At 52.5% G+C, this 15863-nt stretch overlaps 1 protein-coding gene and 1 non-coding gene across 2 annotated transcripts in view; both read left to right on the plus strand.

The window, feature by feature from the left end:
- Positions 1 to 15863, plus strand: part of FOXK2 (forkhead box K2) — an 83747-nt gene that overhangs the window by 59330 nt on the left and 8554 nt on the right. Inside the window, 4 exon segments of the mRNA XM_003913622.3 lie at positions 1475 to 1668; positions 2717 to 2892; positions 4554 to 4850; positions 5696 to 5905. Coding sequence (XP_003913671.2) covers positions 1475 to 1668; positions 2717 to 2892; positions 4554 to 4850; positions 5696 to 5905 — 877 coding nt within the window.
- LOC116271173 lies at positions 1234 to 1334 on the plus strand. The gene has a single exon (XR_004179606.1). It is a non-coding gene; the product is annotated as a small nucleolar RNA U13 (small nucleolar RNA).

Here is a 15863-nt window from a genome sequence, read left to right on the forward strand (position 1 = left end):
CCACAGGGCCCAGAGGCGTTAGCATGGCACTTGAACAGCCACTGAGATTGGTTGTAAAGTGTTATTTTATATGTTGGATTTCTTAGTCACCTTTGACGATTTCCGAGGCTTGTGATTCTAATAAGATTAATTGGGAAATTTAGAAATGACTTTTTGGGTAGGTTCAGATTGTGTTTTGAGTGATCACCGTTTTAACACTTTAATAGCTTAATTTTAAATCTACACATTAATGTAAATTAATGGAATGTTTCTGTGAACCCATGACTTTTGTCCGGCTTTGGCTGTGTTGGTGCCTGAATCAGGTCACAGCGGGGGCTTTCTTCAGGTTGTCCGTAAACCCTTAGCTGGGCTTTTTTTTGAGGTGGAGTCTTGCTTGTCTTGCCCAGGATGAAGTGCAGTGGCATGATCTGGGCTCACTGCCACCTCTTCCTCCCAGGTTCAAGCGATTCTTCAGCTTCAGCATCCTGAGTAGCTGGGACTACAGGTGCGAGCCACTGTGCTCGGCCGATTTCTGTGTGTTTAGTAGAGACAGGGTTTCACCATGTTGGCCAGGCTGGTCTCCAACTCCTGACCTCAAGTGAGCCACCGCGCCCGTCTGGCTTTTTCTAATAGAAAGAATGATGCACTGACGAGAAGCTGGGAGGGAAATTTTTCCTGTGTATCTTATGAAATTATTTCAAGGATCAAATAAAAAACAGAGGCACTTTGCCAAGTCCTCTCTTACTGGAAGATGGTGTCTGTCCTGATTTTCAGCCTCTTGCTCATTTTTCTTTTTTGCTGGTTTGCCAAATACTTTATACTGGATTAATTTAATTTTAATGGCATGACAGATTCTGTAAGCTAATTCTGTGTGAAAAAGTATTTTAACAGAATAGCTCACATCAGCTCTGTGTGTCTCCAAGCAGGGAGAGGTTGGCAGCTGTAAGTCGTTGACTCCACCTGGAATGCTCTGTGCTGACAGTCGCAGTCCTGGGTTTCCCACCTTGAAAGGAGATGGAGTCAGAAAGGGCCTCTGTGCGCAAGCGCTGTGTGGATTGCCCATCCCTCCTGTTCCCCAGCTCCCCACCCTGCCTCCCGGGCCTGTTCTACCACAGAATGCAGTGTCCTTTCCTCTTTGGAAGCCTGCAGCAGCCTTGGGGTGAAGGACTCAAACCCCAGGCTGCTACTTCCCTTGAGAGTTGCTTACCAAGCGGGGAGGGCTGCTCCTTCCACACAGCACAGCCCGTAAACGTCACTCTGTTGTCGTTTGTAAGCGTGACGTCTGGGTTTTCACTCCCGTGCAAGACGGGCCTCCCTCAGGCCTTGTGAGCTGTCAGTACATTACCTGTGTGACGCCAAAGAGAAACAGTTCACTCTGCAGGCTGCCAGCGCCCCACGCCGAGGTTTCTGCTTTGGAGGTCACTAAAACTAGGACGTGTTTTCATTTCTCGGCAAAGAAATATACGAATTCTATGTATTTTTTTATGTTTCATAGAATTCCATTCGCCACAATCTCTCTCTGAACCGTTATTTCATCAAAGTGCCACGTTCCCAGGAAGAACCAGGCAAAGGCTCGTTCTGGAGGATAGACCCAGCCTCTGAGAGCAAATTAATAGAACAGGCTTTTAGGAAACGACGGCCCAGGGGCGTGCCCTGCTTTAGAACCCCTCTGGGACCGCTCTCTTCTAGGTAAGGAGAAAGAGGAACAAAAGGCCTCACTTCATGCTCACTAAACTCACCTTCAATGTATTGGGAAAATTTCCTTTTGAAAATGAAGGAACTACCAAATGCATTATGATTAAATGTTGGGATGGGGATTTGAGCAAAAGTGTTGAGTGGCTGCCCGGGCATTTTCTGGTTCTAGTGGTTGAAACATTTGAGACCGTTTGCAAAGTTTAAACTGCACTCCACTCAGTGATTGCTGCTTTGTGGGGCTCGTCGCATATTGTTCACGCCAGTGCCATGGTGACATTTTTCCTTTCCTTTGGCACAGGAAAAGTTCTTTAAAACTACTTTTTAGGCCGGGCGCGGTGGCGCACGCCTGTAATCCCAGCACTTTGGGAAGCCGAGGCGGGTGGATCACCTGAGGTCAGGAGTTGGAGATCAGTCCGGCCAATATGGTCAAACCCCGTCTCTACTAAAACTACAAAAACAATAGCCGGGCGTGGTGGCAGGCGCCTGTAATCCCAGCTACTCGGGAGGCTGAGGCAGGAGAATTGCTTGAACCCAGGAGGCGGAGATTGCAGTGAGCCGAGGTCGCGCCACTTCATTCTAGCCTGGGCAAAAGAGTGAAACTCTGTCTCAAAACAAAAACAGACGCACTGCTTTTCAGCTGCTTAAACTCGTGTTGACTTACAGTGTTAATTTGCCTGAGTTTAAACACTTACTTTCAGCTTCATGAATACTGTTTTTAACCAGAAAAATAAATGAGCATCATGTCAGTCTTAAGTGCCCACTGACTTGCCCACTGCTGGCTCCTACGTCTGTGCACAGGAGCTGTTTAAAGAGGGCAGCCAGCCCTGCCCCGTAGCCGTGCTGCGTATGTGGGCAAGGGGCCTGTGATGGCCCTGTCACACACAGGCTGAGGCTGTCTCCTCGACTGTCCTGCTCAGTTCACAGGCGTACAGAGAAGTAGAACTTACACAACAGTAGTTGGTTGTCAGGAGACAGAGGACACCCCCTTTGCGAAGTGCTTTCTGAGTGTGTAAACATGCAATGTGTTCTTCTCGGTGAACAGGAGTGCCCCAGCCTCCCCCAATCACGCTGGAGTGCTGTCTGCTCACTCTAGTGGCGCCCAGACCCCTGAGAGCCTGTCGAGGGAAGGTTCGCCGGCCCCCCTGGAGCCTGAGCCTGGCGCCGCACAGCCCAAACTCGCTGTCATCCAGGAAGCCCGCTTTGCCCAGAGCGCACCAGGTGAGACAGTGGGAGAGGAAGCGAAGGCCAGACAGTGTGAGCCAGACGCGGATGCCTGGGCTCCACAGAGAAGAAATAGCTGGACTGGAGGCCTCCCTGTCCCTCTGTACCTTCTACTAGTACCTGAGTGTGATGTCATAGGCCTTGGAAAACTAGTAGCACTGGGAGTGTTTTTTAAAAATGAATGAACGTTCTTTAAACGATACTGAGTAGATGCCTGAAAGAACTTAGAATTAACCTGTTTCTTAGTTTGTCATTCAAAAATCCATGAAACACTTCTCACTCTGGCAAGTAAAAAAAAAAAAAAAAACATGAAGTAGACAAACTAGACACTGGAAGCAAAAACATGTCAGTTTTTTTTTTTTTTTTTTTTTTGAGATGGGAGGGAGTCTCACTTAGGGGAGCCAGGCTGGGAGTGCAGTGGCATCTATCTTACCATTGCAGCCTCTGCCTCCCAGGTCTGCTGAATTCTTGCCTCAGCCTCACAAGTAGCTGGGACTACAGGCATGCACCACCACACCCAGCCACTTTCGTGATTTCTCTCAGTAGAGACAGGGTTTCACCATGTTGGCCATGATGGTCTCGATCTCTTGACCTGGTGACCTTGTGATCCGCCCACCTTGGCCTCCCAAAGTGCTGGGTGTACAGGCGTGAACCACTGCACCCAGCCTAACATGTCCATTTTAAGGAACAGGTAAAACAGTTTGCAGTTTACTTAGAAAGTCATAATGTGGAGTAAAATTGTGTGCCCTGGGGAATTAAACAAACATAGTGTGGAAATGTGTCCAAACTGAGTCTGTTACAGTTGACAGAAATGTGAATTGGATCAGTTGGGATTACTGGCCCTCCTGGGCCAGAGAACAGCCTTCCCCTGCCCACTGGCAGTGGCCCCTGACAGCCATGTCTCTCTCTCTCTGCTCTAAGCCCCCAAACCACAAAGGGCAGAGGCTGGGTGCCAGAGGCTCTGTGACAGCCCCACTCTGTTTTTGAACTTTCTGCTTCCCCTCACAGGAGGAAGATGTTGATCCTAGGTGAGTGTGGCCCTCGTCTTTCTGGCCTACAGGGGCAGTTTCTTCTTCTTCTTTTTAATTTTGTTTGTTTGTCTTGAGACAAGGTCTTGCTCTGTCACTCATGCTGGAGTACAGCGGCGTATTCTTGGCTCACTGCAGTCTCCACCTTCCAGGCTCGAGCAATCCTCCCTCCTCAGCCTCCCAAATAACTGGCGCTGCAGACACACACTAACATGCCCAGTTAATATTTGTTGTAGAGACAGCGTCTCCCTATGCCCAGGCGGGTCTCAAACTCCTCCCACCTCAGCCTCCCAAAGTGCTGGGATTACAGGCATGAGCCACCGTGCCCAGCCCAGTTTCCTCTTACATTGAGTATTGACATTTTCTTTTTCATAAGGAAAGAACTGTGGGAAGAGGTATTACCAGATATCTAAATAGAACTAAAATTGCATTTTTAGCAGTTAGAGATAGGAATTAAATACCCCTATTAAAATACTACATCTCCCTCATTCTTAGTAACTTTACTATTGTGAGGTGAAATAGGGCCACATCCTGTATTTTAAAGTTTGTATGTTGCTGTCGGTGCTGAGTGTGGGAACCTTTGTTTGTAGAAGTATCTGTAAGTGTCGGTCCTGTTGTGTCTTTCACCAGGGTCACCTCTGTCCAGTCAGCCGGTCTTAATCACCGTCCAGCGGCAGCTACCACAGGCCATCAAGCCTGTCACCTACACTGTGGCCACCCCAGTGACCACCTCGACCTCCCAGCCACCCGTCGTGCAGACAGTTCACGTCGTCCACCAGATCCCAGCGGTATCGGTCACCAGTGTGGCCGGACTGGCCCCAGCGAACACGTACACTGTCTCTGGACAAGCCGTGGTCACCCCGGCAGCCGTGCTGGCCCCTCCTAAGGCAGAGCCCCAGGAGAACGGAGATCACAGGGAAGTCAAAGGTGGGCACTGGGGGAAAGGAGGAGAGGCCGCCCCATCAGCCTCACACTCTTGGACGTCCGTAAGGTTTGCTCATCCTTGGCTGGGTGCGGTGGCTCAACGCCTGTAATCCCAGCACTTTGGGAGACTGAGGCAGGCGGATCGCCTGAGATCGGGAGTTCAAGACCAGCCTGACCAACATGGAGAAACCCCGTCTCTACTAAAAATCCAAAATTAGCTGGGTGTGGTGGTGCACGCCTGTAATCCAAGCTACTCGGGAGGCTGAGGCAGGAGAATCACTTGAACCCGGGAGGTGGAGGTTGCAGTGAGCTGAGATTGCACCATTGGACTCCATCCATCCTGGGTAACGAGAGTGAAACTCCATCTCAAAACAAAAAACAAAGATTTGCTCATCCTTTTCTTTTCTTTTTTTTTTTTTTTGAGACAAGTCTCGCTCTGTCGCCCAGGCTGGAGTGCAGTGGCCGGATCTTGGCTCACTGCAAGCTCCGCCTCCCAGGTTTACGCTATTCTCCTGCCTTAGCCTCCCGGGTAGCTGGGACGACAGGCGCCCGCCACCTCGCCCGGCTATTTTTTTGTGTGTTTTTTAGTAGAGACGGGGTTTCACCGTGTTAGCCAGGATGGTCTCGATCTCCTGACCTCATGATCCGCCCGTCTCGGCCTCCCAAAGTGCTGGGATTACAGGCTTGAGCCACCGTGCCCGGCCTGCTCATCCTTTTCTAATTTGCCATTTGTTTTAGAGACATTTTCTAGCAGGTGTGGTAGCCATCTGACTATTATGTTTTAAACTGGCAAGATTTTTATTTGCTTTCCAGTAATATTAGTGTCGTTTCTTTCCTTTTAATTTCAGTGAAAGTAGAACCTGTCCCCGCCATTGGCCACGCCACGCTCGGCACTGCGAGCCGGATCATTCAGACGGCACAGACCACCCCGGTCCAGACGGTGACCATAGTACAACAGGCACCTCTAGGTCAACACCAGCTACCAATAAAAACTGTCACACAGAACGGCACTCATGTGGCATCAGTCCCCACTGCGGTCCACGGCCAGGTGAACAATGGTAAGACATGCCGGTCTGTGGCTCCCGTGGGTGTGGGTACTGCGGAGCAGAGACCCTTCTCACTCGGGGTTTTGGTTCTGACTGTAACGATTTTAACTTTTGTCTGAGGAAATGTTTGCATTTTGAAGCTGCAGGAAATCTAGTAATGCTATAGGAAGTGGTCATGGAGTCGGCTGTCATGGGATTCCCGTTGGAGGACCTGTCTGAAAAGAGATGAGGGTTTCTAATACCTTGAGAGAGAAAAATATTCTCGCCTTTTGTAGATTTCCTGGGTGTGGCCTGGAAGTCGCCTGAAATGGTGGAAGGCTGTGGCCCGCCAACCTCCTGTGTGGAACCGCCACCTGTCTTTTCACTTGGCCTTGCGTGTCCTGCGGCGGTGCTGTGTTGCTGAGGGTGGGAGAAGGGCTGCTTTTCTGTGCGCTTTGCTCTGAAAGTCCATCGGAGGCCCGTGCACAGAAAACTGAAAGGAGAGACACCAGAACGTCCGCGCCGACACCAGGCGATCTGCCTTCGCCCTGCACTGCGGAGTGTGGAAAGGGCGGGAGTTCCTGCCAGCTGCCGAGTCAACTCTGGCGGTGGGGCCTGGCCCAGGTGTGGGCTCCCGCTGCTCTGGGTTGGGTACATGCGGGCTGTCGGCGGCTGTGCTGGCTGATCCTGCCGCTTGCAGGCTCTCAAGCAGGCAAATCCAAAGCTACCAACTAAAACTGTCTCTGTGCCCACGACACACTTGCTCTGAAAGAGGGTAAAGGTCAGAAGGCTTTCTCACGAGTTCGAATCCTTACGGAATGTTAGGAACAGAGACCTGGAAACCTGCAGGTACCTCCTACTCTGACTCAGCACCACCCTGCCTCTCCCCAAATTTATGAAAGAACAAGGTCTGGAACCTTCTCTGGGGAAGACTAACTACCTGAGGGTTTTTTTGTTTTTAAGTAACAGCCACATGTGCTGCCTGTAGATAGAATGCGAAGTTTGCAGTCATCAGTTACCTGTTTGAATGCCTTCGTCCCCAAGCCCTGTGTCTCCTCCTCTTCTCTCTGGGTAACTGTGGCTGTCATGCTCTAAGGTGATAACCTGGTGGCACTGCAGGTAGCTGGGAGGAGATGGACGCTGGGAGGAGATGGACGCTGGGAGGAGACAGACGCTGGGAGGGCAGGCAGTTGCCTTTCTGGTCTCAGTCATTCTTCCCAGTATTTTTTTTTTTTTTTTTTTCTTTTTTTGAGATGGAGTCTGGCTCTGTCGCCCGGGCTGGAGTGCAGTGGCCGGATCTCAGCTCACTGCAAGCTCCGCCCCCCGGGTTTACGCCATTCTCCTGCCTCAGCCTCCCGAGTAGCTGGGACCACAGGCGCCCGCCGCCTCGCCTGGCTAGTTTTTTTTTTGTATTTTTTAGTAGAGACGGGGTTTCACCGTGTTCGTCAGGATGGTCTCGATCTCCTGACCTCGTGATCCGCCCGTCTCGGCCTCCCAAAGTGCTGGGATTACAGGCTTGAGCCACCGCGCCCGGCCTCTTCCCAGTCTTAAGACAGGGCGCAGGCCTGGTGATGCCCAGACTTGATACGTGTCAGAATCACCCAGAAGGCTTGGCTTGTTAAGAGGCCAGAGTGCTGCGTTCCCCAGAGTTCCCGACTAGGCACATCTGATGTGGGGCCCAAGAATGTGCATTTCTGAAACATTCCAGGTCTGCCTAGAGCCACTGGTGCAGGTCAGAGGCCTTCTGGGTCCACCTCTCTTAGAAGCAGTTTGAAAAACTGTATCCTGGCCTGGTGCGGTGGCTCACGCCTGTAATCCCAGCACTTTGGGAGGCCGAGGTGGGTGGATCACTTAAGGTCAGGAGTTTGAGACTAGCCTGACTAAGATGGTGAAACCCCGTCTCTACTAAAAATACAAAAATTAGCCGGGTGCGGTGGCTCACGCCTGTAATCCTAGCACTTTGGGAGGTCATGGTGGATGGATCACGAGGTCAGGAGATTGAGACCAGCCTGGCCAACATGGTGAAACACTGTCTCTACTAAAAAAAAGACAAAACATTAGCTGGGCACGGTGGCGGGTGCCTGTAGTTCTAGCTTCTTGGGAGGCTGAAGCAGGAGAATCGCTTGAACCTGAGGGTGGAGGTTCCAGTGAGACGGGGTCGCGCCACTGCACTCCAGCCCAGGCGACCGTGCGAGACTCCATCTCAACAACAAAAAAAAACTGTATCCCTTTTGTGTTTTTAAGTTATCCGAAATAATTTTTCACTATTGAAAATATTGATGTTTTAAAATAAAGCTTTTATGGGATTATTTTCAGTGCACTGCTGGACTCCAAATACAGACATCGTGAGTTGTCCCCTCACCTGCACGTGGACACACAGGCAGGAGTGGCCCAGATCCTCCCTCGTCCGGGGCCTGGTCTTTCCATCTCATGTTCCCCCACAGGCTTTGTACGAGTCACGTACTTTAGGCTTAAATTTTTTTTTGTTTTTTTGTTTTGAGACGGAGTCTCGCTCTGTCCACCAGGCTGGAGTGCAGTGGCGTGATCTTGGCTCACTGCAAGCTCTGCCTCCTGGGTTCACGCCATTCTTCTGCCTCAGCCTCCCGAGTAGCTGGGACTACAGGCGCCCGCCACTGGACCTGGCTAATTTTTTGTATTTTTAGTAGAGACGGGGTTTTACCGTGTTAGCCAGGATGGTCTCGATCTCCTGACCTCGTGATCAGCCTGCCTTAGCCTCCCAAAGTGCTGGGATTACAGGCGTGAGCCACCGCGCCCGGCCCTTTAGGCTTAAATGTTATTTATTAGTCATATATTTTCTCTGCAGCAGTAAAATGTAGATATAAATATTAAAGTTTAATTTGTCTATGAATAACAGAATTGATAAAAACCAAAAATATAACAAACTCTTATAAAACCAAAAATTAAAATGTTACCGAAGATGTCTTTCTTATAGTGTATTTAGCTTTAAAGGAAACCACCTGATTCGTTCTGTATTCACTGATGGTTGCCCAGTCCTAGTGTCAGCACCGAGGGCCTGTTTCCACTCAGGAAGGGGAGGACAGAAGGAGCACGGAAGCTCCTTCCAGATAAGTGATCTTGGCTGGGCGCGGTGGTTCACGCCTGTAATCCCAGCACTTTGGGAGGCCGAGGCGGGTGGATCACCTGAGGTCAGGAGTTGGAGACCAGCCTGGCCAACTACAAAGATAGCTGGGTGTGGTGGCGGGCACTTGTAATCCCTGGTACTCCGGAGGCTGAGGCAGGAGAATCACTTGAACCTGGGAGATGAAGGTTGCAGTGAGCGGAGGTAACACCACTGCACTACAGTCTGGGGTGCAGACAGAGCGAGACTCCATCTCAAAAAAATAAAAGGTCTTGTCAGTGATTTTTTTTTCTTTCTTTTTTTTTTTTGAGACGGCGTCTTGCTTTGTTGCCCACACTGGAGGCAGTGGCACAATTTTGGCTCACTGAGAGCTCCACCTCCCGGGTTCACGCCATTCTCCTGCCTCAGCCTCCTGAGTAGCTGGGACTACCGGTGCCCGCCACCACGCCCGGCTAATTTTTTGTATTTTTAATAGAGACGGGGTTTCACCGTGTTAGCCAGGATGGTCTCGATCTCCTGACCTCGTGATCTGCCCGCTTAGGCCTCCCAAAGTGCTGGGATTACAGGCGTGAGCCACCGTACCCGGTGTCAGTGATCTTTGAACAAAAACGTTTTAAATGATCTGTTATTGGGAATGGTTCTCCGTTGATTTGGTTGAAACCTTTGACTAAGAAACAACTCTGTTCGAGAAAGGATTTTTTCAGGAAATCATAATTTGGGTTCCTAGCACGACTTTTTTCTTTTCCTTTCCTTTCCTTTTTCTTTTTTTTGAGATGGAGTCTTCCTTTGTTGCCCAGACTGGAGTGCAGTGGCACGATCTCGGCTCATTGCAACCTCTGCTGCCCGGGTTCAAGCAATTCTCCTGCCTCAGCCTCCCGAGTAGCTGGGATTACAGGCGTGCGCCACCGCGCTGGGCTAATTTTTTTTGTATTTTTAGTAGAGACGGGATTTCACCATGTTGGCCAGGCTGGTCTCTTGAACTCCTGACCTTGTGATCCACCCACCTTATGATCCTCCCAAGTGCTGGGATTACAGGCGTGAGCCACTGCGCCCGGCGTTTTGTTGTTGTTGTTGTTGTTGTTGTTGTTTTTGTTATTTTTTAGGCAAGATCTCACTCTCACCAAGGCTGGAGTGCAGTGGCGTGATCGCGCTTCATGCAGCCTCCTGTGCTCAAGCAGTCCTCCCACAGCAGCCTCCTAAGTAACTGGGACTACAGGCATGTGGCACCACACCTGGCTAAATTTTTACATTTTTTAATGCAGTCTCACTCTGTTGCCCAGGCTGGACTCAAACTCTTGGTTTCACACAGTCCTCCCACCTTGGCCTCTCAAAGTGCTGGGATCACAGGTGTGAGCACCACGCCCAGCTGGCCCCAGTATTTTGTATTACTGCTTTCATACTCCATCGAGAGTTTTCCTCCCCAAAGCCAGTGCCCAATTGAGCAGATGAGAGAGGCTGTTGAGGGAGAGGAGGTGGCAGATGGGCTTTAAGAAAGACTTCACGACGAAGTGGAGATTCTGGAAATGCTTTTCCTTAAGACAGGTCAGCTCCAGCCTGGATGCCGAACAGCCGGCATGGGGGGCCGTGGCTTTGGCCTCTGCGGTGTTTTTGTTTTTCTGTTTTGTAAGAGGTAGTGTCTCGCCATGTTGCGCAGTCTGGTCTCGAGCTCCTGGGCTCAAGCAGTCTGCCCACCTCAGCCTCCCAAAGTGCTGAGATTACAGGATGAGCCGCCGCCTCCAGCCAGAACATCTTTTCATGTACTTTATGGTTGGTTGTATTTCTTCTTCGAAGAAATGTTTTTTCAAATCCTTTGCCCATCATTTAATTGGGCTGTTTGTCTTTTTGTTGTGACATTTGTAGTTCTTTATGCATATGTAGAGATTTCAGGCCCTTTCAGGCATGTGGGTGCACCTCAGAGACACTGCAGGGTTGGATCCAGACCACTGCAAAAAACGAATACTGCAGTAGAGCTGCCAGTCACATGAAGCTTTTGGGTTCCTACTGTATTAAGCAATTATGGTGATACTGTATCGTGGGTAATATAGTACCCCAAGGTAAATTTAGTATTTTTACTGAAGGATTATGTGGATGTGGCCAAGTTTTCTGACCTAAGCATGGGGTTAGACTGTCACGTGCAGGGAGGAACTGCACAGGCTGCCTGAGACTCCCCCAGGGGCACCAGAGGGGTCACCACCACGGGCAGAGAGGCTGAGGCCAGGTCGCCTGCCCTAAGGGGGTTCCGTGCTCACCCCGGTCCCAAGGGCAGCCTGAGCCGGTGTTGCCTCTGCCACCAGCTGCTGTGGGAACCGGGGCTCAGGGCTTGGCCTCTGCCTGTGTTGTGAAGATGGTGCTGCCAGATGGGAGGTGGGACTAACAGGACGAGGGGTCAGGATGGTCCGGCTATGGGCTGTAGCCCTGGCCTTGCAGGACAGCAGTGGCTTGGTGGGATGATAAGTGAGTTCCATGGGCGGGCACAGGGCGTGAGCTGCCCGTGTCTTCCTGGAAGGTGACTCTGGGGTTGTCACTCCAGCTGGAGCGTGCCCTCATTTTTGCTTTCTTAGGGGTCTCCACGGAGGCCTCATTCAAACACAGGCGAGCCCGTCCCAGACCTGTCAGGTTCACCAGGGTGGTCCCTGGTCCCGTTGTCACCGTCGTCCACATCCTGCCCACCTGCCAGTGCTCCTGTGTCCCCTGCTCTGCTCCAGGGGCCCCAAACCCTGTGCAGAGCTGTGGTGCATCACGTTGTCCGCCCCATGGAGAAGGCCTGGAGGAGATGGAAGCTGGGAGGCTTCCTCTTACGGGAAGGGAAGCCCCAGAAATGTGCCTGGCACCCAGGAGCTGCTCGAGCTTGTTCCAGAGCGTGGGGAGGGCTTGAGGTCTCCCCTCTTTGAATACATGGAAAGGAAAGCCTGGCATTTTCTGGAAATGCTCCCAAGTCTCCCTGGCAGGGAGATGTGGGAAGAGTCCCGGCGCCCAAGCTCATCCAGATGCTCTTCCTCCCATCACACGTGCTATGTCCCAGCACCCTCAGAGCTCGCTTTGGGAGACCCCTGCCTCAGGGCTGCGGGTGCCGCCATCCACACCGCAGGCCCTTCTGCTTCCTGTTTCCAAGGCTAATCTCCTGTCTCTGGGCTGCAGACGCTGTTTCTGGTTTACTGGCACAATTAGGATTGTGTTTTTGTAAACGACTTCATCTTTGCTGCTGTTGTTTTGAGATATTGTCTTGCTCTATCACCCAGGCTGGAGTGCAGTGCCGAGATCTCGACTCACTGCAGCCTTGACCTACTGGTCTCAAGCTATCCTCCTGCCTCAGCCTCCCGAGTAGCTGGAACTACAGGTGTGCAACACCACACCCAGCTAATTTTTTGTAGAGACAGGGTCTCATTATGTTGCCTAGGCTGGTTTCAGACTCCTGGACGCCCGTGATCCTCCAGCCTTGGCCTCCCAAAGTGCTGGGATTACAGGCGCGAGCCAGCATGCCCAGCCAGCGTTGTCGTTTTGATTTGGGAGTTCAGGGCTGAGCTGTGTTTGGCCAGGGCCCCGCCAGTTCGGTGTGGCCTGGGCTGAGCTGTGGTCATGGAGCGTCTCTTGGCTCACACATTGACTCCTTCGGCCTCTTGACTGTCCTGGTCCTTCACAGGGCTCACACATGTGTCCTTTTGTTTTCTTTCTGTCAGCTTAAGGGTTCACAGATCACTGTCAACGGAAGGTGTTGCCACAGCTCAAGCCTCACACAGTGGAGGAACCTCCTGAGGCCCTTCACGGGGCCACTCCCTGTCTGGCCAGGCCTGCCTGACCCGCCCTGCTGGGAAGCCTGGGCCCTGCTGCTTCCCCCTGCAGCGTTCTCCTCGGGCCCTGCCTTTCTCTTCTTTGATAGTTTGCTCCCTCCTGCCTAACTCTGCTCTTCATTGTGTAGCAGTTATGGGGTCCTCAAATAGCATTTGTTGACTCCAGTGTTCCCCTGGGGCATCTCCTCAAGCTGGCCAGGGTTCTCTGCGTCTCAGCTGTGGCCCCCTGCATGAGGGCGCACACTTCGCAGTGAGAGCAAAATGCCCAATTCGCGCTGGCAGAGGCGGACCCTGTGAGGGTCTCCCTGTACCGGGCACGGGCTCTTATTCTGAAAGGGTGCGCAGCAGTTTCTGGAAGGAAGGAAGGAAGAAAGGAGGGAGGGAGGGAAAGAGGAAGGAAGGAAAGGAGAGCGATAGGCACAGAGGAAGATAGATGAAGCCCCGCGTGCCCCGGAGTGACCAGCCCTGGTCAGTGCGTGCTGTGCGGGTGCCTCTGCCAGTGACGGCTGGCCAGACAGCTGTAGCCCCACACCCGCAGGCCACATATCTGGGAGAGTGTGGGCCTTCAGAGCCTTCTGGATCCCGGCCCCACAGAGGAATTGCGGTCCTGTGTCCCCCACAAGGACCCTTGGGGAGGGAGCAGTGCATGAGCACGGAGCAGGACACAGCGGGGGAGCCAGGCTGAGGCTGCGGGCCCCTTGTGGCCGCCAGGTTCACGCGCGCCTCGGTGGGGATCTGGCAGCCAGATTTGGGGTGAGGATTTGATGACGTGGGTGTCCCTGGCTGGTCCCACAGTGATGATGGTGTTGCACTGTAAGCACGTAAAATGAATGATGCCTGAGGGCCCCTGGACACCTTTCACAGCCAGCATCAAAGCGGAGCCTTTCCAGGCAGAGCAGCCGCTGCGCCACTGCGGGTTCAGAGTCCCAGAGCAGCGGGATCAGGCCATGCGGACGAGGAGGGTGAGGCCTCGGTCAGGGCCTGTGTTCTGCGGGAGCCGCACCCATCATCGCCGTGGCGGTGGCAGTAGCGGCCCTCATGTCTGAGCTGCTCCAGCATCTCCGTCCACAGCAGAGGGTCTTCTGAGGCTTCCAGGAGGTCTCGGAGGGGCTTGCTGCCTGCAGTACCCACACAGCCCACAACTGGGGTGTTGTCAAGTGTTACGACCTAGGCTGCCTGTGGGGTAAAAGTTGATGGCTAGGAAATGCTCCAGACACTTCAGTTTGAAAATACTGGAATTTATGTGGGGAGAATTTGTGTGCATGGAAGGCCACAAATGTGAATGCATCTCTGCGATCTTCTTTCCAAAAGCCACCTTCCGAATCACTGAGGACCCTCAGGGTGGAGAATGTCCCCTTGAGAGCAGAGCGTCTGGAGATTGGAGTAGGCGGCAGCTGAGCCCGCTGGCTGCTTTGCCACAAATCCTGAACGTCTCTGTAGATAGACTTGCAGAGGAACTTAGTTCTTCCCCTAAAGGAATAGAAACAGCCGGGCACGGTGGCTCACGCCTATAATCCCAGCACTTTGGGAGACCAGGGTGGGTGGATTGCTTGTGCCCAGGAGTTCAAGACCAGCGTGGACAACATGGTGAATCTCTGTGTCTACAAAAAATCACAGAAGGGGCTGTGGAGGTGGCACCTGTAGTCCCAGCCACCGAAAGGCTGAGGCAGGGAGATCGTCAGTCTGGGAGGTTGAGGCTGCAGTGAACCGTGATCGTGCCGCTATACTCCGGCCTAGGAGACAGGGTGAGACCCTGTCCAAAAAATAAGTAAATGGAGGAATAGAAACTCAAGCCAGCACACGTCGTCTTTGACAGCATTCTGTGGATACGTGAGTTCTAACCACGGGGGCAACATGGGATGCAACAGTTCGGTGTGCCATGGGGCAGGGGAATTTGCTTATTTCTCTAAGACTTTATATAGATCTATAAACACATTCCCATTAGGTCGTCCTTTCCTTGTGACAGGTAATAGTGGAGGTGTCACAAGGTGAGGGGCCTGTCTTGCCTGGTTTTCAGGTTCTACAGCTTGTCTTTTCTGTTTTTTGAGAAAGGGTCTGTCACCCAGGATGGAGTGCTTTGGTGTGATCATAGCTCACTGCAGCCTTGAACTCCTGGGCTTAAGTGATTCTCCCGCCTCTGCCTCCCAAAATGCTGGGACTACAGGTGTGAGCCACCGCGCCCAGCCTTCTCCTTGTGTGTGAGCTGGAGGAGAGAGTGCTGTCCATGTGGCCATGGTTATTCTTTGTTGAAAGCTGTAACGTGGGGTCGGTCCCTGTTACTAAGCCTGTGTCACTGTCCCTGGGCCCTAAAAGAGCACCTGGCTCCTGTGACTTGGGGTCCTCTCCCCAGGGCCCCTTGGCCTCAGAGGGACCCCGTGTGCCAGCTCAGACTGGAGTTGCCTCAGTTGACACAGCAGGCCCCACCCAGACAGACCAGCAGGTGCTTCTGGAGACAAGAGCAAAACCTATTCCGGCATCCCGGAACCTGGGACGGGAAGGGACAGGTGGAAGGTTGTCCAGAGATACCTACAGCTTGGACGCTGTTCTGAGTCAGCGTAGGAGAAAGGCCACTTGAAACCAGAGTGACGCTGTGTGTCTGCACCTGCGGCCCACCCCAGTGGCCCTGGGTGTCTACACATTTTTTGTAGACACATTAAAAGTTGGTTGAGGCCACACGCCGTGGTCCACGCCACACCTGGGGCCATCGACTCTGACCGTGATGGCTGGGAGGCACATCTGAGGTGGCCACAGGGTTTGCCCAGCTCACACCAACTGCAGGTCAGTTCCTGCGTAGCCTTCAGTAGCCTGAGTCCTTTGTTCCTTCTTGTTCTTTCTCGTTAGTAGGGCAGCTGTTCACCGATGCCTTAATTCTGGGACACGTTCCTTGCCCAGATTCTTGGTGGCTGTTTGTTCTCTTACTGTTCCTGCTGTGTTTTCCATGCTTCGTGTAGGGGGAGCCTCAGAGGTGGCGTCAGGACGTGCCTGCCCCACCAGGTGACCTGGTGCCCTCGTCACACCCCGGGACTGTGCATACACGTGGGGGCTATTTCCAGGAGCACTTTTCTGCCCTGGTGCCCTCGTCACACCCCGAGACTGTGCACAC

The sequence above is a fragment of the Papio anubis genome, chromosome 17 (assembly GCF_008728515.1).
Source record: "Papio anubis isolate 15944 chromosome 17, Panubis1.0, whole genome shotgun sequence".
Lineage (NCBI taxonomy): Eukaryota > Metazoa > Chordata > Mammalia > Primates > Cercopithecidae > Papio > Papio anubis.